At 35.6% G+C, this 27,899-nt stretch overlaps 1 protein-coding gene across 1 annotated transcript; it reads right to left on the minus strand.

Moving 5' to 3' along the window:
• Window positions 1-3,662: 3,662 nt before the first annotated feature.
• Window positions 3,663-27,893, minus strand: LOC128215503 (QRFP-like peptide receptor). The gene is made up of 9 exons (XM_052922186.1): window positions 27,682-27,893; window positions 26,276-26,457; window positions 24,387-24,508; window positions 21,118-21,239; window positions 17,540-17,663; window positions 6,840-7,042; window positions 5,261-5,348; window positions 4,891-5,075; window positions 3,663-3,828 (listed from the first exon to the last, which is right to left on the minus strand). Exons 1-9 carry the CDS (start codon window positions 27,891-27,893, stop codon window positions 3,663-3,665), a joined length of 1,404 nt encoding a protein of 467 aa, XP_052778146.1.
• Window positions 27,894-27,899: the final 6 nt, after the last annotated feature.

Raw genomic sequence — 27,899 nt, forward strand, 5'->3', positions numbered from 1 at the left:
TTGGCAAATCATCGTTCTTAAGTTCTGTGAAGGTTTTCTAATAACTCAAACCTCACGAATGGTGTAAATTACGTTACTGTAAAAATGCAACATCAAAAAACACATTTTTATAGACATAATATGTTACACAGAGTGCTTATACAAATAAAGTTATTTCATTTTGCTTTATATAAGAGGTATGCCTTATTTTAAATACGTTTTAGACGATTTCATCAATAAATCCCTAAACTAGCTTATTGTACAAATAACTCGTGTGTAAATTACGTTAATTATGGTTATATTTTGCATTATAACGATTGATGCTGGAAAATTATAAATACTTTTAACAGAATTAATCATTTCAGTTATGAACACTTTATATTCTGGTTTTATTTATAATTTGAACCCGTGAGTGATAAATCCTACGTGACCATGATTACGTTACTTAGACAAATTGTTTGAATGTTTAAAGTTTCATCATATAGAAAATGGGTTATATCAAACAGAATTGCAAACATTTGAATGTTAAAACATACTAATATAAACACCTATGTATTTCTTCAACATAAATTGTGAAATGGCATGTAAAATATATATTCTTAATTCATACTCAATACAGCGTCAAAATTCATTATAATGCAGTTTACAAACATAAACATAAATTAATAAATAAGTGGAAATCTAAATTTTGTAAGATATATTAGATTTTAAAATTGTGCTAATGGAATGGGCCAGGCAGCTATGGAAGCGTTCATGAACAGCCAAATTGTGAACAAAACTGCCCTTTTCCCCTTGCCAAGTTTTCTGATCCTAAGTAACTGCTGATATAATGCCTTTATAAACCATGTGAGGAAGATGCACATATATTTGACCACAATGCAATACTTCAAAGCCTACCATGAGAACCTGATACATTCGAAGAGCTGGTTGATTACCCTGATTTTGTTCAAGTAAGTTGAATGCAAAAGAGAACTGCGCCAACACTCTTGATATCTGGTCCCGGAACAAGAACTCCTACTGACTGGATGACTTTTATGAGCAACAATGACATAAACTAACTGCCACGTCTACTTCTCGACAAGTGGTACATTGACAAGTTTGCAGAAAAAGCTTTGAGACCGCTGTTGTTCTAAGAGAAATCTTGAAGTCTTGAAGGTGCCAATGTTGAGATATTTCCCGAGGAGGCATTGTTTTCATCCGTACAAGAGGCATACATTAACACGGTCATTGTGTCTCCAGACACAGATGTCCTAGTGGTTTGAGCGAGGTATTCCCGGGTTTATCATTCTGGTGTAGGTAACAAGCGGCGATTTTTCAATGTAAATGAAATTGGCCAAAACAAAGAAGATGTTTGTTCAGTAATATTAGCCGTCCATTGCTTCACAAGGTGTGATACAACAATGGCACCCCTTCAAATACTAGAAAAGGACTAATACCAATTCCATATGGGTTCACTGTCTAAACTAGGTCACCTTCCTGAAGGAATCGACTGCTTTGTCTGTTGAATGGTAAACCAAAATATACGCATATTGAGATATGACACATTCTACAAAAAAGAATCTAGGTTCTCAACGTTTCTCTCTAGATTCGTATAACAGTATCAACATTGTTGTACATCACCACCTAAAATGCATGCATGATCACCAGGTCATCTATCAATTGTACGTCTGGCAACACTCCCATTTAAATTACCCACTACGACTTCGAGATATAGAATAAAGTGGTTGGATAAAAGGGCCACGTAGTATCTAAAACGTGTGGAAAGTGGTAACAGTGTTTCAAAAGAAATTATTTAAAGTGTGTTTACTAGGAAAGAAGTAAATTACAGTGATGTTGCTATATTGCGAGCATATTGGTAAAAAGTATTGCGATCATTAAATGAGGTTGCTTGAATTCATTGAAGATTGTAAAATGTTTTTCAAAATTTTACTATAATTTATTATTTTAAACACGTGTAGACATTTTTTCATGTTAATTATGCATAATTGGTAAAATGTACGCAATTGTCATGTATACGGCACATAATGTTAATAAATGTCAGATTGTTTTAATGTAATGTAATAGACATGTAAAGGAACACATATGTTTTGAGGGTGTACACGTTTCTAGACTGTTTTTCTTTAACATGCTGTGTACAATTATAATTGTAGAGTCCCGTTGCAAAGTTAATGATGTTCTTTTTAATAGTGGTTACATACACTACAATTTACAGATGAAATAGTATTCCCTTTTAGAATGTACTTGATATTTCTAGCCCATTAACATAAAACATTAAGGAGTGTTGTATTATGACTTATCGAGTCAAAACGTCAAGTCATGTAATTGAAAATTGAAGTAAAGTATTTTATATGCAGATTAGTATTTTTATCATATATCTTGAGACTTCAAGGTCATTCATTTTGTTTTTGCAATTAAATATTGCATAACAGATGAGAGTCGTAATGTGAAAAGTGTAAAGTCAATAAATATAGCCCTGTTTACTTTAAAAATTGTTTGTAACGTATTTTTTTACAAAGTAACGTATTCTACATGCACATTCCTCAGAATATGTGATTGTTTTTTCTAAATAATGTTTGAAATTAATTTGCTTTTGTGCCATGAACAAGGATAACTCTATAGATAGGATTGCAAAATGACGACAAATGCTCACTGTTGGCATTATTTGTTTAATATGTATAAACAGGCAACATACTTTTCTGATGATGTAGCGTAATATAAATGTGAGAGTTAACTTGGCATTATGTCCTTTTCATCAGTACTTTCTGAAGTTTGTTGTCTAATTAAAGACTTCTCAACAAATCGATGCAGGTTATTTTGATGCTTGTTTTCGTCATAAAATAGTGCAAGTTTTGAAGTAACGTAAATTACAGTATATTGAGCCATGAAACATAATTTCATTCTTTTCTAGCTGAAAAATTGGTGTGTTTAATTACGTCATATATTATTGAATTTAAACAGTTTTCTATACTTTTTATTTCATAAACTGGTAGTTTTTTACAAGTAAAAGCTATGTTCGAAAGTTAAAAAGTATTTGGTAACGAACTTTAAAATGCTGTAGTTTCCCGAACGCCCCAACGGCCAAGGCGTAAACATGTCTTAAAAAGTTAAAATGTTTGTAAGATGATACACTTTTATAAAATCATGGTCTACAAAGATCGAATTGTATACGTTCAATTACTCGGAAAGTGAATGTAGTAGCTGTTGTGTCCCCTATTGTCAACGAAAGCATTCAATAAGTATCAATGATTTTCGCAATGCCGAACGTATTTCATTGTTATATTTGACTCACTTTCAGATCATACTGTGTCTTGTCATAGACTATTTGGGTTCAAAGTAAGATCACACAATGTTACACCAAATGCTTGTGTAAGTCCGTATACTGACCAGGGATACGTCTAGGATACAAACGTTTCACGAAATTACAAAGGGTCGTACGACAGGAAAAATGAAAGTTTTACTTGCAAAAACATATTCACTTGACCTCAACTAACCAATAAAGCTTTTATGTTCGAAATAGTTTGTATAAATACATAGATATATTAATTCGAAAAAATGACAACACGATGGTTGCGGTAATAAGATATAAGAAGTCCCTTATTGGCGTTTATGCTATAACAGCTATATTGCAAATATTACACTCTCTATCACTTTAATCATTCATGCGCGGAATACGCATGGCGGTCTCAAATACAGGAGGAGCTTTCATCCAGATGAGCGGCAATGTTAGAGGCGATGCCCGTGGCCGTTGAACCGGAAGAGCTCTTGATAGTGGAGCCACCGGCGCTAGCCCTCGGTCCCCTCCCCCCGCGGATCAGGCGGCAGCAGCAGCGGGACCTCGGACAAAACTGCCTGAAATATGTAACAAGTATAAACTTATACATATTTATTATATTGTAAAAATATCAAAGAAGTTAAAAGGACAAGCCAACGCCTTGATTTTTAAAGGAGACACCTCTCGATGGCATATAAAATTGAAGCGTAACACTACGGAGAACCCTAAGTGTCCAACTAAACTCTTAACTTAACTTTGAACATAAAGACAAAGATTCCGAGTTTACTCAAAATTTGAGTCGCATTACGCGACAAAATATGCATTGGTTATAATCTTAAATAGATATCAGGGTCTTTACGACAATGAGTAACATTCAATATGTTGGAAACTCCTACTTGTACGGACACGTGTACGTGTGGACTTCTCTTTGTGGACTACGTCAGCCGGGTATGCGTACTTACACGTTTAACATATCATGTATGGTATGAAGGTGATTTACGCGATATCAGCGAGCCTACAATTTAGTAGAAGGTATCTGAAAGGTAAGCTCAGATTCAACATTTACCTGTACAAAAATCGGCCAGGAAACGTGTACAGTCGAGTTATAACCATGAAGTTTGGAAAATAGGAATACATCCATGCAAGCACAGTTACAACATGAACAGATATGCCATATTTGCGAAAATACGAAAAAATGTGGATAAAATCAACACGTTTATTTGCAAATACTGCGTCTTAAGCCACAATCTGTTCAATAACTTTTTTATGTTTAAAGTTATGATACCAAACCAAGATGTCGATCGAAGAATATGTTTTTCGCCACATACTGGACGCATACATCTTAAAAATCCACTTACCAGGCAAAAGTTGGTACATGATTCTATACTTTTCATTTTAAATTCGCCATTTTGTTTGCCATGAAACATTTTTCTCACTTAATGTTTGCATGAAACGAAATTAAGTCCTCCCCCTTGATGAAAAGAAAGAAGGTATGCTTATCTTTGTCAATCATTTTCATCTTTAGTTGTGAATGCACCGCTGTAGGATTAGTGACGAATTATTCATGTTCAATTTTATACTTTAACTTGTACATTTAGGTACTCTTACTACAAAATACATGACAAAGGGTGACAACTCACGAAGACATTGCCATGAACAGGAAGGGATTCAGGGCACTACTGAGATACGTCAGGGCCTCCGTGATGAGCGGCTGTAGGGAGCCGCGCCGGGCTGCCATGTTGTTAGCGTTCATCGCTTGGACCGTGAGTCGCGCGCCCCAGCAGACGATAAACACGATCACGATCAGGATAAGCGCCTTGATAACCTGGATGCAGAGGTGAAATAAAGAAAAATAAATTAACGGAACGTAGTGAGAACGTGTTTGAATATGAAACATACAACCTTTTTTGAGAAATTGGTAATGTTTGGAAATAAAATTAAATATGGACATATCTTTGCCAAAATAAAACCCGTTGCTTAGATGCTAATTAAACAATATGAATCACATACACGACGTCTCGATGTGATGTCATCCTCTCGTGGTGACGTCTTGGTGTTTATGGAATGACGACCGTTACCGCACTTGACGTAAGTTTCCCTGTTAACAAATCAAGGTACAGTAACTCTCATAGCTACAAAAGTAAATTTCTTCAATATCCGCCCGCAAACACATAATTGCAACAAACGACACTGACTGCCTAACAGTAAAATGCAACATACGACACTGACTACCTAACAGTTGAATTCAACATGCGATTATGACTACCTAACAGTGTAATGCAACATAAGACACTAACTACAAAACAGTGGAATGCAACATACGACATTGGCGACATAACAGTGTATAGCATCATGTAACAGTGAAAACCTTGTAATTCAACAGGCGACACTGACTGTCTAAAGGTGCAATGCAACATACGACACCGAATACCAAACTGTGTATTGCAACATTCGACAACGACTACCTACAAGTTCAATGCAACATCCTACACTAACTACCTAACAATGTAATGCAAAATCTGACACCGACTACCGAACAGTGTAATGCAACATCTGACACCGACTACCGAACAAGGTAATGCAACATCTGACACCGACTACCGAACAAGGTAATGCAACATCTGACACCGACTACCGAACAGTGTAATGCAACAACATAATTATACCGACTACCGAACAGTGTCATGCAACAACATAATTATACCGACTACCGAACAGTGTCATGCAACATCCTTTACCGACAACCGAACACTGTTATGCAACATCCGACATTGACTACCTAACAGTGTAGAGCAACATGCGACATTTGCTACCTAAAATGTTATGCAACATCCTTTACCGACTACCGAACAGTGTAATGCAACATCCGAGACTGATTACCTAGCAGTGTAATGCAACATACGATACAGGCTACCTAACAGTGTAGAGCAACATGCCACGCTTGCTACCTAAAATGTTATGCAACATCTGACACAGATCGACTACCTAGCAGTGTAATTCAACATCTGACACAGATCGACTACCTAGCAGTGTAGAGCAACATGCGACACAGATCGACTACCTAGCAGTGTAATTCAACATCTGACACAGATCGACTACCTAGCAGTGTAATTCAACATCTGACACAGATCGACTACCTAGCAGTGTAATTCAACATCTGACACAGATCGACTACCTAGCAGTGTAATTCAACATCTGACACAGATCGACTACCTAGCAGTGTAATGCAACATCTGACATAGATCGACTACCTAGCAGTGTAATTCAACATCTGACACAGATCGACTACCTAGCAGTGTAATTCAACATCTGACACAGATCGACTACCTAGCAGTGTAGAGCAACGTGCCACACAGATCGACTACCTAGCAGTGTAATTCAACATCTGACACAGATCGACTACCTAGCAGTGTAATGCAACATCTGACACAGATCGACTACCTAGCAGTGTAATGCAACATCTGACACAGATCGACTACCTAGCAGTGTAATGCAACATCTGACACAGATCGACTACCTAGCAGTGTAATTCAACATCTGACACAGATCGACTACCTAGCAGTGTAATTCAACATCCTATACTGACTACCTTTTGACGCCTTGAAGTGTTCGTGACGCGAGGGTTGAGCGCCAGAGCCCACGACAGCTGAGGCCGTACGTTGCCAGCATGATGAGCGCTGGAAGTACGAACAACACGCCGATCAGGTAGCCGAAGAAGAGTGCCTGATAGAGCTCGTTCTTGGATAGCGGCCGGCACTCCCAGTAGATGAACACATCAGGTTTGAAGTACTTCTGAAACGATACAATATAAAATGCATGTATCCATATATGTGTAAGCAGGGTCAAGACATACAATAAAATACAAGATCGTTGTCAACATATCAGCCTCAAGAAATTGATGATCTGATGATAAAACTATTTAAATAGAACAAGTATAGATAAAATAGCTGTCTCAAAGATTGTTAGTAATACTTCAGATCACGTATTCATGAAACTTTCAGAGCGGTGAAGATTAGAAAGTTAACAACGATAACGTTATCAACGTTCTTAAAGTCCTAAACCATCGGTCCAATGACGTTTTTAAGGATTTTAATTCGTTTTGGTTGGATTCGTTCGATCTTGAATGCCCAAGCCAAAATAGCAATTGCAAGATAGCGCCACAGGGTTTATAATGCATTGACGCACGGAGATATGCATCACTCCTTAAATAAACAAATAACAATTAACTACACGGATGAAACTTCATGCATCACGTCAACTTTGATAAATACTCCTCATTTCATAAATTTCAACATACAGCATAAGCTATATTGTCTTGATGACGATAAATCGCATACTTGTGAACCTAAACACATAGATTGAAAATCTTAAACAAAGTGAATGCCAAGTCAATTCCTGACAAAGACAGAATCCTGGTAAATACAACACCACTAACAGAGTACAAGGAAATATGTAGCATGTTTTTGAATTATTTTTAACTAATCTAGGCTTTAGATTTTACAATTTATACGGTCATCTGAGTATAATGGCAAAACATGTTTAGTATTTTATCGCAAAATGCATTTCTATGTTTTAAGATACAGTGTGTATACCACGTGATACATTACGCCATAAATGCTACGTCGGAAGGCAGCATTTTGCTTCGGATGAAGACTTAAAACAAAGACAACTTTTCTTTATCTTCACCATTTTAAATGGAACAAATGGCAGTATATGCCGCTTAAAGTGCCCTGCCTTCTTCAATTACCTTGGTTTGATTAGGTGAATAGTAATACTTCGACAAACCTGTCTCCAAAATAACGCTTTGACAGTGCTCCATCAGGCGGAGGTTTTGTAAAAAGGTTTGTCGAAGTGTTTTAAGAAACTAAACTCTCAAACATAATCTAGTAAAAGACCAAATGCGGGGCTATGTAAGCGGCGTTGACTGCGCTATGTTTCATTAAAAACGGTTAATGAATTGAAAAGTTATCTTTGCCTTACAAATTGCCTTTCGATGAAGCATTTATGACGCAATTTATCACGTGGTATTGTCGGTTGGTAACGCAGAAGACAACTCAAATTGACAAATTATAATGAATACTGGATTTCAACCCTTTATTTTTCTTTCACATTTAATGGAGGAAACAGCGTTTAAACTACATAAAATAGTAATCTTGAGTAGCCCATAGACATAAAAAGAGCGATTTAAATAATTAGAGACCTCTTTAAATGTTATAAAATGTCTCTTCAAGTTAATTGCGACCTTTTTAATTGATTTGAAGACGTGTCTTATTATTTTTTTGCTATCATTTTATAATTATAAAATTGCTAACAAAAATTCAATTATTGCTCTTACAAATTAAATAAAAGAGCTGTTCAAATCAATTGAAGAGAGATCAAATTTGAATAATGATGGCAAGAATTGAATTCTTTAATGATAGCAACACATTATTAGAGACCCCTGAGGTGACTTGAGGTGGTCTTCGATTGATTCCAAGAGGCCTATTATTATATGAATGAGCTCTATAATTCACTTGTTGAGATCACAAATTCGGTTTCATAGAAACCCAACAATATAAAAATAAAAAAATGTGGATATACCTTCAATTCAATTAAAGAGGTCTCTAATTGACTTGGTGAGCTCTACAATTCAAATTAAGAGACCTTCAATGCAGTGGTTTTAGAGCTATATTCAATTGAATTTTAAAGCTATTCAAATGATTTGGAGAGGTCTCTTATTCAATTCACGTTATTAATAACTCGATTGGAGCCCTCTTTGATTGAATCTAAGAGGTATCAAATATTCGAAATTATGTAGATTTGGCGTTCATTTCTGATAGCCATTCTTTTGACATATCATATTTGATAAACGGTCCGCGTATGGTTTGATGCAACACAGTCGCATAACCATTTATTTGTGTAAGTAAGTAACTAACTATTTATATAAAAATATGTCCTGTTAGGGCTTTCTAAACATACAAAATATAATAATGAATGAATTGCAATCACAAAAAAAAAATAATGATAAAATGAAATGTTATTATTTCATTTAAAACATTTTGGTTAGATATCTTACGCAAAATGAGCATTACAATGCATTTTCAATATAACCCATTTTTCCGGGGTTTAACAAGTTACCCCGGTATATTTCCGGGGAATTAGCCTCTCCGAATCCAATGACCCAGATTATATTTTTAACCGGTAGAATCTATATCCCAGGCCGCGGACAAAAAGTAAACACAAATATATATACACAAGAAAAAAGTCGGTGCAAAAAAATAGAAGAAAACTACGCATGCAGAACACCCAAAAATGTTTCATTTACTTCAATGATAACAGGTTAGGTTACATATGTTCAAAAGGCAATATTGTTGATAATACTGTTACGATTGTATTTGTTTTTGTGAACACACTTTACTGTTGTGCAAAAATAGAACGGGGATATAAAAAAGACAATACTATATGTGGGGAAACTCTGGAATCTGTTCTTTCGAATGACATTTGCAAAAGAAACAATTACGCTTAATGCTTCTTTTCTAAAACTCCAATGTTCGCTGTTTAGAAACATATTGGACATTTTATTGAACCATTTAACCTCCATCTATTCGTGGAAATTAGTATTTAAATGCAATATTTTCAACAAACAATATTCAGGGCCGTTATAATTTAAGACGTCGTTATCAATTAAAGTATAAATTTTTATAAAACACACTGTACTTCAATTTATATCGTGCCACGTGGAAAATATCAAGAACAATATTTGCAATTTATGAACAATTTATGAATTGGATCTTTATTATGGACACCATTCTGGGCGCGAACTAATAAACACATGCAGAACGCAGTTCTCCGTAGCTATAAGAGCAGAAATGTACTGCAAAATAAAATATGAAAAAGATCGTTCTATCAGCGTTAATTCGTTAAATGTTAAAAATGTTATGTCGATCTGCGGATGATAGATTTACGGTTACAAAAGTCTGCAGGCCTAGCAGCCTACAGTCTAAAAACGGGCATACCCTTTGCCATCCATGTTTCTGATAATTCGCAATGGAAACTGTCTGTAAATATATTAGAACAGTTCGCATATACATTATCACTTGCCGTTGGTATGACAACCCACTACAGTTTAATACTATTCTACTTACTTTCGAAAGAATTATTAAATATTATCACCTGAGGAAACTGAAGAACACTCACAGGAGATTTTTTTCAGTAAAAAAGGTTGGCGGACAAGCGGCGACATATTGACTATACATCAGCCGTTTTTGATTGAATATGAAGGCCGCCCGTTGTTCACTTAGTATACGTACTTCCGCATCGTTCACGAGTCGTTAGCTGCATTTTATACTCGCATGTTTTGGAATAATAGGTACACGCCAGCTATTCACCGAAACAACCTCCGATGTAATGGACGGTTTAAAACTTCAGAATTTTTGACATTTAACTACGCTGCAAGTAGATCGCATAGTAAATTCAATTAAGCAGTTAAACCTAAGGACTTTACTCTAGGAATCTTAATTGTATATGCAATAATACACTTCACTCGCTCCGCCCTTTCAAATCATTTAGATTTAACACAACATGTTCGAACTATTTATTACAAACTTAATATGATGTCAAAGCAATTATCAGAAAAATAATAAACAACTACACAAATAGTAAAACTATCATCGTTTATGTCCACTTACCCGACCGACCATTTGATATTTAAATTTTTCAACAACAACAAAATTTCCTACCTATAACACTATTTTTCGGCCTTGTTAGTGGAAACAAAAACATATTTTGGTCTTATTGAATATCCATTAACGGAACCTCGGGATTGAAATGTTTCCAACTGTTATTACTGTCAGATTCTTGGCAAATGGTTAACTAAATTGGAAGACTATCTCTATACCTTTTGACAAACAGGATGTAAATGATCTCTTGTGTTGAAAAAAAGGATTCCAAGATGACATATTTTTTTCTTGAAAGAAAATTATGGACGTTATTAAGTTTTGCTTCGCTCTGTAACATTCGAAGGCTATATGTGTTTGGCTTGGTTTAACGAAAGTAGAAAATAATAATATAGTTTAGTGTTTGTTTCAAATAGTTTAGTTTCAATGCATAAAGACATTAGCCCATAAGCATACATCAGATGGAAACTAATAATATATTTACAAACATGTCAAAATATCGGTGGTCATAATATTGCCGCAATTTGCAATCCTTCTAAATCTCTATACAATAGTTTATCAACCGCTTTAACATAGCCGCATCACATTGTAAAATGTTCTTCCAGTATTTATTATAAAATATTAAACTCTTCTTGTAAATAAAGTTGTTTTACAGAGTTCTCCATTAATGAACTTCTAAAACAAAAGATATATTTACAAAACTTCAAATAAACTCTCTCTAGCTTAATACTACCTTGTAACCCCCAAACTTCACAACCATAATTTAACACGATCTATTAGTTTGTAAAAAAGACAAATGGTGACAGACTAATATACCAGGAAGGCTGCACTATATTTGTATATAACCTTAGAGCTTGGCCAACTGGAGTTCCATACGTTTTTCTTAAATAGCAAACGGTTTTGGATACTTTTCCTAAAATGGTATTTTTCACAACCTCCAATTCCTGTCGATGAAACAAATGTGTTATATTTATCTTGACATTTCTTTCTTTTTAAAGACATATTCTTTTTTTGTTGAAATTGACACTAACTTTTGATCTGTTACAAAAGGCTGCAAGTAGCACTAACCCTTTGTGTTAATCACTTTCAGATTCTGATAAAATAAAATAAAAATATCATCTACATTCAACAAGAGAAATATTTGTAACGTTTCTTTATTAACACTATCAGGCATGAGCATAAAATGTTCTTTGATATCGTTTAAGTACATACAAAATAAAATAGGAGACAAAGTTTTACTCTGTAGATAATACATAAGGCGTACACAAACAGTAGAACATTAATGTGAAATGACACGGCCAATTGGCAGACTTATATCAACTATTAAAGTGCAAGTTGCTTTGAAAAATAATTGAAGAGGGAGGAGAGTTCAATGTTCCGCCCGACAAACCCCGCAACAGGGATGTGCTTACGGTTAAGCTTTTATATCGCTAGGTCGAAACGATTTTGACTTACACACTAACTGTTGTTAACATAAACATATTCTGGAAAATCTACTTGAGCATAAATTCATAGTCTCGACGTCTAAAATCTTGGCATTGTAATACCGACTTAATTTAAAATGTGGTGGTGGCCAAATGATATCTACGTATTTTATCTAAAATAAAGCTGTATCTTTGCTGAAAGCATTCCCTTGACGGACGAAAGGAACTAAGGGATATGAATTTGGTAATGATACAAAACAACAGGAAGTCCAGGTCTATCAAGTATTCAAAAGAAATTTATCTTAAAGATGTTTTCTTCTGTAACATCTCATGAGAGATAGCTTTAAATCAATAGCTTGATGTAACTTTCTGTCTTTATTGCACAGGAGTGGGACTGTGAGTTGGTTTTCAGGGGGGGGGGGGGCAACTGAAAAATGTAGGATTAAAAGTTAATGTAAGAGTGGGGTTTGGGATCATCAACAAAGCAAAAACATGCTTATGTAAATCTACAGTAGTGTATATTGGTGTATTCTGTGCATATTCTTTCTACCTTATTGTCGTCAAAAATCATTTTGACATTTTCTTTAGGTAGGGCGAGTGACTCGTTCGCCCAACCCCATCCCTCCCCACCCCTACCCACTTCTGGATCCACATTTATGTGAAAGTAATTGATACAGTAAAAGAAAAAGCTATTGATTCGTTTCACTCTCACTGCTTATGAATTAGGCAATGTTTGAATATTTCATTCTAGATACGAATATTTACGATATGTGAAAAAAACGAAGACAATACGATTAACGGGGAAACAAAACAAGTAATTTGCTTTTTTATATCTTTAGCACGTGATGAGATTATCTGGAGGTCTCAATTGGGTCAACCTGTTAAGAACATGCGAGTAAGGAAAATGTATTTTATAGAAAAAAATCTTTCTCATTCCTTCTTGTGATCAATATTAGTTTAATGAAAATACAGCGACACACACAGATAAGTCGAATCCTACAGAATACAACACATTCTTGGTCAAATTCACAAACTACATAATATTAATAGTTTTATAGTTTTAACCAATGCTTAAAAGCAAATATTTATTCCAACAAAACTATATCAGTGGGAAGGTCTTTACTGCATCGCATTTAACCAATAACTATAAAAGAATTTAAAAGACAACTAAATCCTCGGTGTAAATAAAGTAACTAAACTATTAGTTAAAAAAATAATTATAATCCTTTGTTCATATGTGCATCCCCTGTATATGTATTCAAATGTGTATATGCTATTGCATGTTATTAAATTCAGTCAAAATGCATCGCCGTATATAAAAGAGACGTTTTCTCTCAAAACATAAGAGGTAAATGATGCACATTTATATCGATATATCCATATTGTGAAACCGTTTAATTATTTGCCTTTCAACAGTATGAGACGATGTCTTACCATAACACGATCGCAGACATCATAACTCGAGGTAAAGGCGGACAAATGGACAGAGACCATACGACCCTTCGTTTTGTAGTAGTTGAGAAATTCCAATTATAGACAGAGAACATACAATTCAGGCGAAATACCGTTATCCTCAGTTACATGCTTTTGTCTTTAAAATGATATACAAAAAGAAGTTTTTAAAACCATTTCAGAATCGTATTTTTGACGTGCAATATCACAAAAGTACTTGATCTTGCTTGCTTGCGCGAATGCAGATCATTTGAATTTATGGCTTTAATGAGATTTTACGTCTTCACTACAAAGAATGGAATATATGGGACAGAAGTTACTTCTATAGTAAAGACACATAAACCAACCATTAAGACATGTTTCTGATAACATACATACGTCGATCAGAAGACAGGAGACAGGCATGCATTACAAATTACGTAATACTCTTCCATATCTTGGACCGCTCTTCAACAGTGAAATGCAAAATGATATTGACTTAGAAATATTAACTCAAATGAACTTTTGAACACATATAAAATACTGTACATTGAGAACGAACACAATTCTGAAAATGGATATTGGCTACCATTAATTGACGAGGTAGTGTAGGCGCAAAAGCGTCGATATCCTACTCCTTTACCTTTTTGTGCGCAAACCTGTTCACACTGTCGGAACTGTGTGAAATAAAGAAAATATGGCGCACTAAGATTATCAAACTTGGATACGTCCATACTGTGTTTTTAAAGCTAGCAGTTTCGTATTCCGGCATACTTTTAGAAAACGGTATACAAATAAAACATACCACAACATTAACAAACCATTTCACAAGCTTACGTACTACTGAATCAAATGACATTACTGAGCCAAATATGAGATTTCTAAAGCACAATTAAGGGTAGCTGGCACTGTTTGAAAAAAAGGTGTCTTACGTCCGGTTACCGTTTGCAAGTGGGCTCGTGCCACAGATTTTTGTACTATATGTATGAAACATATAGAGACTGATCTGGATTTTAACTTAAAAACAGACCTAATTGAAAAGCAAGGACATGGAAGCTGTATTACAATCAAATACAAAGTGTTGTTGAATAATCTAACCATAAGGTCACGTCGTCATCGGCTAAACACAACAAATTTACAGACTTCCACAGGCTATGACTTTTCCAATATTTATACTTGAAACCATCTTTTCTGCAAGACTGTGTCAACTTATTTTAACTTTAATGCAAAAATGCACATGTTTCTGTTTTTCATTTAACTTAAATAAAATCACACTACCTTAATTTAATATCAGGGTTATCTTGTTTGAGCAAATTTGCGTTGGCGGAGAAAAGGGTGAACTGGCGTTAAAGTGAAATTATTTGCGTTTTTTACATAAAATAAAATTATTTTTTTTATAAAATAAGAGTCTCCAGTTTAAAAATATCGTTCTTTGTTAGGAATGTTAGGTGGCAAGCTGTCAACGTTTCCTGTGAGAGACTTTAACTGTTATTTGTTAGCAATAGTAGGTGAAACACTGCAAATGCCCCATGACAAGGACTGTTCTTTGTCAGCATTGGTAGGTGAAACATTGCCAATACCCCGTCGACAGGGACTTCAACTGTTCTTTGTTAGCAATGGTAAGTAAAGCACTTCCAATGTCCGTTGAAAGGGTCTTTAAATGGTCTTTGTGAGCAAAGGTCAATGACGCTCTGCAAATGCCCCTTGACAAGTTCTTCAACAGTTCTCTGTTAGCAATGATAAGTTCCACAATACAAATGCCCCTTAACAGGGACTTCAACTGTTCTTTGTTAGCATTGGTATGTTGAACACTGCAAATACCTCTGACAAGGACTTCAAATGGTCTTTGTAAGCAAAGGTCAATGACACACTGTAAATGCCCCTTGACAAGGTCTTGAACAGTTCTCTGTTAGCAATGATAAGTTCCACAATACAAATGCCCCTTAACAGGGACGTCAACTGTTCTTTGTTAGCACTGGTAGGTTGAACACTGAAAATGCCCCTGACAAGGACTTCAAATGGTCTTTCTAAGCAAAGGTCAATGACACACTGCAAATGCCTCTTGACAAAGTCTTCAACAGTTCTCTGTTAGAAATGATAAGTTCCACAATACAAATGCCCCTTAACAGGGACGTCAACTGTTCCTTGTTAGCATTGGTAGGTTGAACACTGCAAATGCCCCTGACAAGGACTTCAAATGGTCTTTGTAAGCAAAGGTCAATGACACACTGCAAATGCTCCTTGACAAGGTCTTCAACAGTTCTCTGATAGAAATGGTAAGTTCCACAATACAAATGCCCCTTAACAGGGACTTCAACTGTTCTTTGTTAGCATTGGTAGGTTGAACACTGCAAATGCCCCCTGACAGGGACATCAACTGTTTTGTGTTAGTAGGGGTAGATTCAACACTGCAAATGCCCCTTCACAGGGAAATCAACGGTTTTGTGTTAGCATTGGTAGGTTCAACACTGAAAATGCCCCTTCAAAGGGACATGAACTATTGTGTTATTACGGATAGGTTAAATATTTATGTGAAAAACTACAGAAACAAGCTCAGTAGTCAAAAATTTAAACATAAATCGTTTAAAGGCACAAGAAACATGGAACAGCAGCAAAAAACTCAACAAACAATACAGTGCATGTAAACTACATAAAAAAAAACTAGGTATGTTTATCAAGGAGTGTTAGGTACCGCCTTGGAACGGTTAGTCAAATGTAAACTTTAACCACTTTACTTGCACGAACTTCACTCGTATCCCAACAATCTTGAATAAAGTTGAGGAAACTTAATAATAAAACAAATAATAATAAACTAATAGGTAAACCCCAAGTTCTTCAATGATTAGGGATCTCAACCCTATCTGCAGACGGAGGAATATAATACAGAGTACCTAATGCAAAAACTTTTCAAGGATACGATGCAGCTATTGTTTGAAACTATGAGCACCACACACAGTTTGCCTTAGAAAATAAAAGGTTTATTACTGTGTGATCAAGAGTTTCATCATAAAAAGCATCATTGTACTAAAACAGGGAACAAATAAAGTAAACCTTAAAAAAATATAAAAACAACATGTTTTAGCTAAACCTTTCTTCCAAATCAATACCTATGTAAAATATTTGAAGAAAAAGACGTCACATGCCGGAACATTCACAGCCAGCCAAAGACGGTTTTAAAGATAACTTGAATCTGCAATTTTTTCTTGAAATCAAAGGACTGAAAGTTTAACTATGTAAGGACTCTATAGTCAACCGTATTTTTTGTCTGAAGAATTCATCATCAAAAACTAGAAGACAACATAACTGTTTTGTGTTACTACGGGTAGGTTCAACAGTGCAAATGCAGTAATCTGTTCTTTGTAACAATGGAAGATTCGACACTGCACATCCCCCTGACAGGGACATACCTGTTCTTTAATGCCATGGTAGATAACACACTGAAAATGCCCCTTGACAATGGCTAAAACTTTTTTGTTAGTAATGGTAGGTTCGAAACTGCATATTCCCTGACAAGAACTTCAACTTTTCTTTTGTTAAATTGTCAATAACCTCTAACAGGTATTTAAAGTATTCTACTTTCAGTTAAAAGTTAGTCACAGCCAATGATCGCATAAGGTTAGAAAATAACTTGCTACACCAAACAAGTGATTAAACAATAACCTGTATTTGTGCCATAATAAATACAATGGATATGAGTAGTCAACTTTACTCTCATACATGCATTATTTAAAACGGAACGTGGATGCGTATAACACGTACCTGATTAAAGATGAACGTACCGTCATAAATATCGTTGGTGTTGCTAGCGCAAACGACGTGGACCACGTGATGAGGATGATTTTCCGTGCACGCGCCCATGTGCATCTATACTGAACCACAAGGGGCCGACAGATGGCATAGTACCTGCGTTTAAAAATACAAAATGAAAAATATTGTAAAAGTTTAATAAACATTAAGAATTGTACAGTTTGTATTTACTAAACAAACTATACACTGGTATTTTAAAGCTGTTATTTTTGTTTCGTCATTTTAACGTTTTTATCATTTAAATCAGAATTAAATTTTCGAGAAAACTGTCATGTAATTTTAACAAGTTCCTCGGAAATATAACATTCGATCATTAGTGTTTTCACAATTTATTTGGCTGAAAACGAGGAGATCATGACGTGCATAATTAATTCAGAAGATTTACAATGTAATGCAACTGCAGCAAAATGTCGTATCTCCATTGTTTGTCTTGCGCTTTTTTTCATTTTATGGTTTAAAAAAGATATGATAATCAAACATAGTTTAACGTAAAACATGTCAAGTCTTTGGGACTATATTGCTTTGAGCGGAACAAAGACATAGAGTACATGAGTTTAGAAAATGGTAAATGTTTGCGTTGAAAGCACGTATTTCTTGTCGTGTGTTTTTATGAAGGTATTCCTTCCTGTTTTTCCAAGATACTTTTTCTAAGGTTAATGTTGCCACGAAATCACCTTACCTACAACCTTTAATGTAACTGGTAGAATAAGACATCAAAACTATTCATATTTATTAGACTAATAGGTTAAGTCACGCATATCCGTTATTGGTCAAATAATCCTTGATTCAAATCTTGCCTTAAGTGATTCCAACTAGTCTGAAGGAAACCAAAAGCTTTTATTTTTAGAGTATCCGAGTATTAAGTTGATTTTTATCATTGCTTACACTTGTTATATGATATTGTGCTGTTCGGTTCTTTAATCCACATGTGTCCATTTGATGTTTTCCTTCTTTTTTCATCTTTGTCAGAGAAACATTTTATATAATTAGTCCTCGCATTTTAATGTTTTGCTTGGTCCAGTTCTCAATCGTCAGCCGCCTACCCTTTGCCGCAACCCGCTGGCGTCCGCTGGTCATCTCAGCGTCTGGCCGTACATCGGAATGTTTCTTGACTGAGTACTAACAGGTTTTCCGTTGGGATTCCCTAAAACGGCACGGGGTTGGACCCCCTTGTTATGGATTGAAGCTCTGACCCGAAAATTGATAATCTTGTAGGTCCTTCGCTGGTTAAGCTATTACCGTGGTATTTGTTGTGTCTGTTTGATGAGGTGTCAATCTTCGAAGTACGTCAGAATGCCGTACAGTACATGTCTTTGCTTTTCAAAAGCTTCCCAATGTTTGTCAAAAGCCTTTCTGGCCGTGTCGCAAGTCAGCAGTGAGGTAATTTCGGCTACTCCGCATGCAGCATCCGAGTTGAGGGGCAGATTTACTATTCCGTTGAGGTAGGAAATACCAGAAGGTATTTCAGAAATTTGTGACGGCCAGACCCTCCAGCCATTTATCGTTTTACTACATTTATCTTCTGATTGTTAAAGAAGCTTAAAGTTTTTTTTAAGGTAATAACCATTTTGCTCCTCGACGGTCGCTATGTATTTCGTTTTAACATCGTCTACGGATATTTAAATATTTTTAGAGTTAACAAGGCAGCAGTTTAACAAAGTCTATCAGTCGCTTATGTCCGCAAACTGTTCTGTTTGGTTGTATCGCAGCGCATTGTCCACAAGCGGGTAACCAAATCGCAAACGCTAGCCGCAAACACACATTACCTTCATTTTCATATCGTCTTATACATTGCTGCTAACAGCCATGAATAAACATGTCTTATAAGTCTTTTACTATCTACAAGTTGATGCCGCATCCGATTAGGCGTATATGTTTATTGTTGCTTTCATCGACAAATCTTAGACTCAGAGGTTCAGAAAACATACACTTCTTTAAACCCTCTGTGAAGTCCTGTATCTCCATCAATTAATAAGTAAGCTAGTATATGAAATTCCATGTATTTGTTGTATTGTGACGTTTTGTGTCTCATGGATACATTTACAGCAATAGTAGGTATCAGTCTCGGTATAATGGTTGCATTAACAACAATAGTAGGCGCAAGTCTCGGTATGATGGAGACATGAACAGCAATAGTAGGTGTCAGTCTCGGTATAATTGAGACATAAACAGCAATAGTAGGTGCCAGAATCTGTGTTATGGAGACATGAACAGTATTAGTAGGTGCCAGTCTTTGTGTTATGGAGACATTGAGATCAATGGTGCAGATATGTCAACCTCTCCTAGCATGTTTAGTATGCTTAAGTGTGTTTCTTGTATGTACTAGCTGGCTTGTTTTATACAGAGCAATGTAATACATCGAACGATGACTTGCCTATTAAGATAAAGTATAAATTACGATAAGATATTTTGATATGTCTCGGCTCATGAACGAGGGATGTAAAGACTTACCCTTCAACAATTATTTAGACTCATCTAAATCATTATCCTGCAGTGCATTACAGTTTTCCCTATGGCAGACAACCCACTTAAGCCATCCAGCAAACACGGAAGTATCATGCTAGATGCCCTTTGTGTTGTAATCCCAGCAACAGGGGATCGTATCATGTCAAAAATGATGTATGACCCAAGCTTTTTGTCCTATTACCTTGTCATAGTTTTAATATCTGTGGTTCCTGTGAAAATAACACCGCTCATTCAACGTCGTTGGAAGCGCATCGTCCATGTAGGGGAGTGGCATAATTGCCCCCTAATGGAGACACTCGGCCTCGTTTTGAGGCAAGGATTCTGTCGCAGCTATGTTTCCATTAGTGTAATATTTGCCAAATGGATATACAGTGATGCTTCCAATGATTCTATTAATTTAGGCTTTAAGCAAGACTTCATCAGTACTATACTCCAACAAGTAAATGCTCGTAAAGTGAAAGAAGAAATAATTCAATCAATCATCAAGTGAATAAAATAAATGTTCCCTTTTTCTTGCTTCCTCAGACTGCTCAGTAATAGACAAGCATGTTAAGAAAACGTTATTTTAAAAGTACTTATTTTACCTTCTGAATATACCAATAAGTAGCAATTAATAAGTCCATTGCACGTTTTAAAGGGACTCGCTGATGTTTTGGTACCTTTTTTCCTGGGTTTGCATCTGAAAACACTTATATTCTTATTATATTACTCTTTGTAACTGAAATTGCATTAACACATACCCTTCAGGTGTAAACAAATATTCCGGTTTCAGAGAGATGCGAACTCATGCCGGTACAGTCAATGAAAAAAGAGAACTAAAAACAAAACCTAACGCCAACAGTGCTTTTCAAAATCGTACACTTAAAAAACAAAATTTGAGCATATATCAACATTCCTTAAAGGGTCCAAGCCATAGTCTCTAATTTTTAACACTTGTTCTGATTTGCTGCACGTTATCTCGTCATGCAAAGAAGTGCAATTTACAAAAACATGAGGGAGCCCCTTTAAACAATGTTTGTACCTGATGCGATTAGTACAGCCAGGATGGCACACATTGAAAAGTGTATACTTAAATGTACTGTACCTTTCAAAACTGATGGTGGTCAAGGTGAGGACAGAACAAATAAGGATGACGTCACGAATATAATACGACAGCTTACACGTCACTTCCGTAAAAATGGAGGCGAGGTAAAAGTGCTCAGTCACCTGTAAACAAACCCGTATATCGATGACAACTGTTTATATACGATTACATTTAGTTTTAATGGCATTTTGCATGTCGACTCAGTATACCATGATTCGTTCAATAAATGTTCGTAATTGTATCCTTGCAACTAGATAATTAAACATGAAAATGTATACATTCCCTGTTCTCAATATTAAAGTATGTATTCGTTACGCCTAATTCAAAGATTGACATGAAACAGATTTGTTCTGTTGTTATGGTAATCTCTGGTGATATAATGTAGACTATCGCCACAACAAGGAGAACATTTCCGTAATTAGACAAGATTTCATCTAGATAAGAAAATCAAGTAATTTTGCGGTCGTTGCATTTATCATAAGTCCTGGATACGTTTTGACAAAGCGTTGGTATGATACGGATTATTACGTTGCGGTACGGCTCAAGTACGGAAATATACGTATTACTACGTCTCTATCCGTGGTTACACGTATCTATCTGGGCCGCCTGTGACTGGGACATAATTCAGGTTTAAATCTACACGGAATGAAACCGGGTGGAAACTCTCACCAATTATAAACATGCAGCGTGGAAGTCACATATAGATCAACCTCTAGCAGTTCATGACAAGAAAAAAACCCATCGGAAGCAGTTGGATATATATTTCGTGACAAGAAATGATCAAGTTAACAGTGCAGTGTCTTTAAAATCCTATTAAAGATATAAATATGGACACATATGGAGTAGAGAAGTATCAACTCGCATGCTTCATTTCGAACACATGAGTGATGATCGAACTCGTGGGGACACAGATACAAGAGGTATGAGTTCACTAAAAAAGAAAGTCGCTATAGTAAGCTAACATTTGATAACAGTGTTGGTTCGTATCCCTGTTGCATCGTAGTGTATACACTGCAAGCGGGAAATAGTTAGAAGAAGTATGAGTTCATTTAAAGATGAAAGTCTCTTATATTAGCTAATGTTCACAAACAGTTTTGGTTTGTGTCCCTGTTGCATCGTAGTGCATATACTACAAGCGGAGAACCAAATCGAACACTTTAGCCGCAAACACTTTTACAGAACGCAGACACGCTACCGATCAATGTACAACAAATGTCATTATATATTTCTGTCCAAAAATTGCATACGCTAATATATTGAGCTTCAGCAATGTGTAAAACGTGCATATGGAGTCCATAGGTTATCATCAGGGTATTTTTGGATACAAATTGACTAATCAATAATCATTTTGGCTTACTCTGACCTACCAAAAAGTTTACCAGTTTTATGCAATTGTTTCTACTGTTCACGAGCAGTTGTGGTTTAGTCCCTCTTTAAATTAAGCGAAATTTAAAAGTAAATCTAACACGAAACAAAAATAAACAACACAAGCATATATAAAGTTACTTTAAGATACGTGTGAACATACATACTCGTGAAACCAAGCTTTTTATTTACCTATATAGATAAGTTGGTAACATTGGATGAAAGGTCAAATTTTAAGCTTTGGTCAGTTCATGCGTTGATGTTTACGTGCAAAAAGAGAAAACACTGGTTTAATTTGTCCTCATTACTACCTTATAAAATATCGATGAAAAGATGGCTTTTTCTAAAGTATGTTCAAAGCACATAGAGTAAAACACGTACACAATGGAATCAGCGGTGTTGACTTATTCCTATGTACACTTATGAATTGTGTTTTAACGTTGTGTAATGGTGTGGTCTTGCAATCGAGTTCAGTTCGAAATCTGCTGCTGATGAGAATTTTATTAGTTTTTATATCTCTTTGTTGCTGTTTTTTATATTTCAGTAAAACTAAATTTACATTTAAAGGAGCTAAACACCATATGATACAATAGCAAGAAAAAGGAAAATTGTCAAAATTTATGTGAAAAACTACAGAAATAAGTTCAGTAGCCAAAAGTTTAAACATTAACCCCGTTTAATGATACAGGGTAAACGCCAAAGACAAAGAACACAAAAACAAAAAAATACAAACAAGAACAATGGTACAGCAGCATAAAACTCCACAAACAACACAGTGCACATATACTTTATAAAAACTAGGCAAAGACTTACATAAATTGACACCGTTGTAAACAATGCATTGCATCTTACTTACAAATGTTTCACTTCGCTTACGATACATGCATCTTTCGCATTATTTGCCCATTTTTCCAATTCGAAATTTACTGAGGTTGTCGCCACGTAAATCCCAGTCAGTTTAAAAATAGCGTTAGTATATTTACCTGTACTCATCAACAGATATGATTTAAACTGATAAACCATTATGTGTGCTATTTTAAACGGGGAATCACAGATGATACAGAAACATAATGGTTGCGTTTGTTATTTTAACCATGTAAAGAGATTTATTATCAGCCTCCTGGACGCTCGCAATGACAATTCTAGGTTGTTTTTTATTGAGGAAATACTATAATTGCCAATTTTTGGATTATCTTGTGCCTAGCCCCTTTAATATTTTGCAAAAAGCTACAGAAACAAGCTAAGTAGCAAAAAGTTTAAACAAAAGCCCGGTGTAATGGCTCTGGGTAAACGCCAAAGACATAGAACATAAAACCGGGTTTATGTTTAAACTGTTTGCTACTGAGCTTGTTTCTGAAGCTTTTTGCATAAATATGGAAGAACAGCACAAAACTCCACAAGCAGCACAGCACATACATACTATTTATAAAAAAACTAGGTATGTTTATCAAGGATTGTTAGGTAATGCCTTGGAACGGTCAGTAAAATGTAATTTTACTTGGGGTTTAAACCAAGGTGTGTGCACAACCTCACTCTTATTCCAACAATCCTAAATAAAGTAAAAACATTAAAGGTAAATTTGATCAAAATTTGCATTAACTTGAGGAAACATAAAATCCGTATAATTGCACATGTTAAACGACTATTGAAATGTGACTGATTTGCAACTTATGGGACTTCACGAACTGCTTAAACTTTACCGTCATCTTAAAAGGAGACATGTCATAATGCTACAATATTGGTGTGGGGATTATACAATTAAAACTACAGGGACGAGTAGTCAAAGTGCTCAGTATATACACCCTGCTTTGAGGCACAAGCCTTAGGCCCAGAAGACATTGAACGAGGGAAATAACCGCAAACAAACCACACATGCAACAGTCAGTAAATATTTCAAAATATACCTTCAGCGGCATGCAGACTATCAGAAGCAGCAAGTCGGAGCAGGAGAGGCTGATGATAAAGGCGAAGGTTGGCGTCCTGTGCTTCTTCCAGAACAACAGCCCGTACACGATCAACACGTTCCCTGCAAAGAAATCACCTATGCTTTTATTAAATGCTTTCTGGTGATTTATACAGATTTATCAGTAAAATATTTTTTTACTGTTTAAAAGAAAGGTGAAATATGTAGATATCAGACGAAAAATGGTGGATAAAATAATCACGTTCATTTGTAAACATTGTATCGTTACGCACGATGTGTTCAATAACCTTTTTATTTGTAAATTTATTATGCCGATTGAAGAATGTGACTTCCGGCACATACTGGACGAATACAATTGTAAAATGTTGTACAAAAATCGGTATTGTTCTGATGATACTTTGTCATATAAATGCGCCATTTTGTTTGCATCCGAACATTTTTCTCACACCAAGTCCGTTGATAGCTTCGCACCTACCATTCAACCCAAAACTGCTGTTTCTATGCTTTGGATATATTTTGAACTTCTATTTGATCTTTATTTGGATATGAGCATGCAGAAACCGCGAAAGAGGAGTCAAAATAGCCGTAGAACGTACATGAAGCATCGACAATAGAAAATCAAACAGTATGATACGGGCAGTTGCCTGGCAGCTGGACCCATTCAAAGTATGTAGACGAGCATTCAATTTCCTTTCCTTGAATGTCACAGTTTTTTCAATAAGAATGCCATATGAATGAAGTAGGTTATATCATATTGCAAACATATATGAATATAGCAAATGAGGTTGCTAAACAATATAGATCGCGGAGAATTGTGTTTCATCCAAAATGAGAACAAAGACATCAGAGCGCTATTCAATATGCGAGGTATGTCAATGTTATGGTCATCAAGTGAAGTCAACACATTTAAAGTCAACTGTTATTTATTCCCTGCACTCCGATAAGCTACGTTGTTCTAATATCGCATTTAGACACAGATTGAATACCACCACTGCGTTTTTTTTTTAAAAAGGTCATACACTATTTTCTGTCAGGTATCTGTACAGGATGACACTGCAGTGTTGCATTTAACAATTCAGTCAATGATTAGTATCACATAAACCTTGATTTAATTATATATAAGCACATGTTATGTATAATTTGTGCCCATGAAAGATCACGCTTTCACTATCCAAATTGAAATAATATCAGTAAGTGGTGTATTAAGTCAGATTGAATCAATCGCAGTGAACTTTAAAGGGATGTTTACAGGAGCACAAACAACAGAGCTACATTTAAGTTTAAAAATGTACTTGTGACGTAAATAACATAAAACTTATGTTTCTAAAATGTTGTCGTAGCGACAATCTAATTCAAAGACGCAAGTTGTCATGAGATTACATCTAAGAAATTACAAAACACCGCATTTTTCTCGATAAATCTAAACAATACGCCAAGTTTATTGCACTTCGTCGATATTAAAAGATTATGCCAAGTTGTAGCGCCAGCCCTACTCATCGAGTATTATAAAAGAATTTGAATGATTTCGCATCATCAAACGAATTTTAATTTCTATGTTTAATTAGACACTGGACACTAAGACAAATAATAAATGCAACCTAGCGGAATGATCATGTAATTGTACTTCAAATAGCACCCAATTTTCAAACTTGGACTTTTGCCGAAGATAGGGACATGAAAGGAAAATACAACTATCACAAGTGTATCCATCGACTTAAGCAGAGTTTAGCCGGTTGATGGCAATGAATAAGAAGTTTTGACCTTTAGTTTTTAATTCAACACTTTTCGGCTTAGTATCTCTAGAGTACAACAAGAAATCTACAAGCGCAAACACACATGTACTACGGAAACGCCAAAAACAACCCTTACCAATACAACCGACAACGAAGATGACCGCGAAGACAGTGACGACAGCTATAAACTCGGGTTTGTTCTTTTCGGACAGTGGGTCGTAGGAGCTCTGCTGAATCTCTTCCGCTACGTCCGCCGGCACGTTATACTCGATACACAAACCCCGGCACTTGCACATGAGCGGTTTAATGTCCTCTTTACTGTAAAGAAAAACAACTTTTATACATACAGAAATATTCTATGTTAGCATTTGCGCTATTTCCATACTTACAATGTAGTTTTTTTTTAAATAAAACAGACATAACAGACACTGAATATATCAATATGTTCGAAACGTATTTGTCTGTAATGAGACTGTAAGATGACGCCATGTACTTTGTCCATAATGTACTTATTTGGTAAATCGGGATCAGTAAGATAGTCTTTATGATTGGTGAAATGCGAATCCGCTTGTGCCGGTCCTTAGGTCACTGACAGTGTCACTTATATCATAGATTTCAATGAACATTATCAATCCAAATGACACTGAAGAAATTCGGATCAAAGTACATGCGCTTGTTTATATATTTTGGTAATATGTTGTATTACATTATATTATACAAAAGTGTCTATGTACTTAAACTGAAAATGAAATGAGTAATTGGAAAGTATATTAATATAAGTGAGATTGAACTTTACATTTATCTTGCAAATGGTTAAAGAGTATAACTAATAACCAGAGCTTCATTAACATATAATGAAAGTTGAATTGTCATATAATATGTCCCGAAGGTTTACCGAATAATTAAAAAATACCTTTGAATCATCCAGATATAGTGAATGGACATGTTGCTCAAACACAAAAAATAAAGGAGCGTCAAGGTATTATCATGATGCCAGGTACATGCAAACTAATTACGCTTTATTTCAGAGTAAAATATGAATCCCATACTTTCGCCTATAACGTACCAGCGAATGATCTCTCTCAACATTCAAACTTTTTTACGCCAATATAAAACATAAACCAAACATACTTCAATTATTTCTTTGGAGATCTTAATTACATGTTTGTGGAAATAGAGACTTCTGACACCTTTTCTTGGAGCCTTGTAATTCCTCGAGTCTTCAGACTCATTAATTGTCAAGTCATTTCGAGACTTCTGACACATTTAGTTTGAGGCTAGTAAATCTTCGAGGGTTCTGACACATTAACTAAGAGTCAAGTCAAACTCGAGCCTTCTGACAAATTTACTTGGAGTCAAGTCATTCCTCGAGACTTCTGACACATTTACTTGGAGTCTTGTAAATCCTCGAGGCTTCTAACACATTCACTTAGAATTAAGTCATTCCTCGAGACTGCTAACACATTTAACTTGAAGTCTAGGCATTCTTCATCTCATATCATGATTGCAATAAATTAGAATCAAACAGAAGTATAAGTATACCTATACTTGTAGAAGAAGTTGTAAGTACCATACTCTTTCAGTACATCACATGAGAGAGTACCCTGCGTGCCCGGGTGTTCTAGGACGATGGAGCTGCTGGCGTTGAATGGATTATCCGTAGCGTCAGGGCTGATTGCCGATTGGTATGATGAAAGCAATAGGCCGTCCATATCATTCTTGTTTGTCTGACTCGAGCTTGAGTTCGACGCCATGGTCTC

Source organism: Mya arenaria, chromosome 13 (assembly GCF_026914265.1).
Source record: "Mya arenaria isolate MELC-2E11 chromosome 13, ASM2691426v1".
NCBI classification, from domain to species: domain Eukaryota; kingdom Metazoa; phylum Mollusca; class Bivalvia; order Myida; family Myidae; genus Mya; species Mya arenaria.

Coding starts and splice junctions, on each gene's coding strand:
- LOC128215503 (XM_052922186.1), bottom strand. CDS start 27,893: ATGGCGTCGAACTCAAGCTCGAGTCAGACAAACAAGAATGATATGGAC. Junction 21,240..24,386: donor TAGTCTGCATGCCGCTGAAG/GTATATTTTGAA, acceptor GTTTGTTTACAG/GTGACTGAGCACTTTTACCT. Junction 3,829..4,890: donor CTGTTCATGGCAATGTCTTC/GTGAGTTGTCAC, acceptor TACATATTTCAG/GCAGTTTTGTCCGAGGTCCC.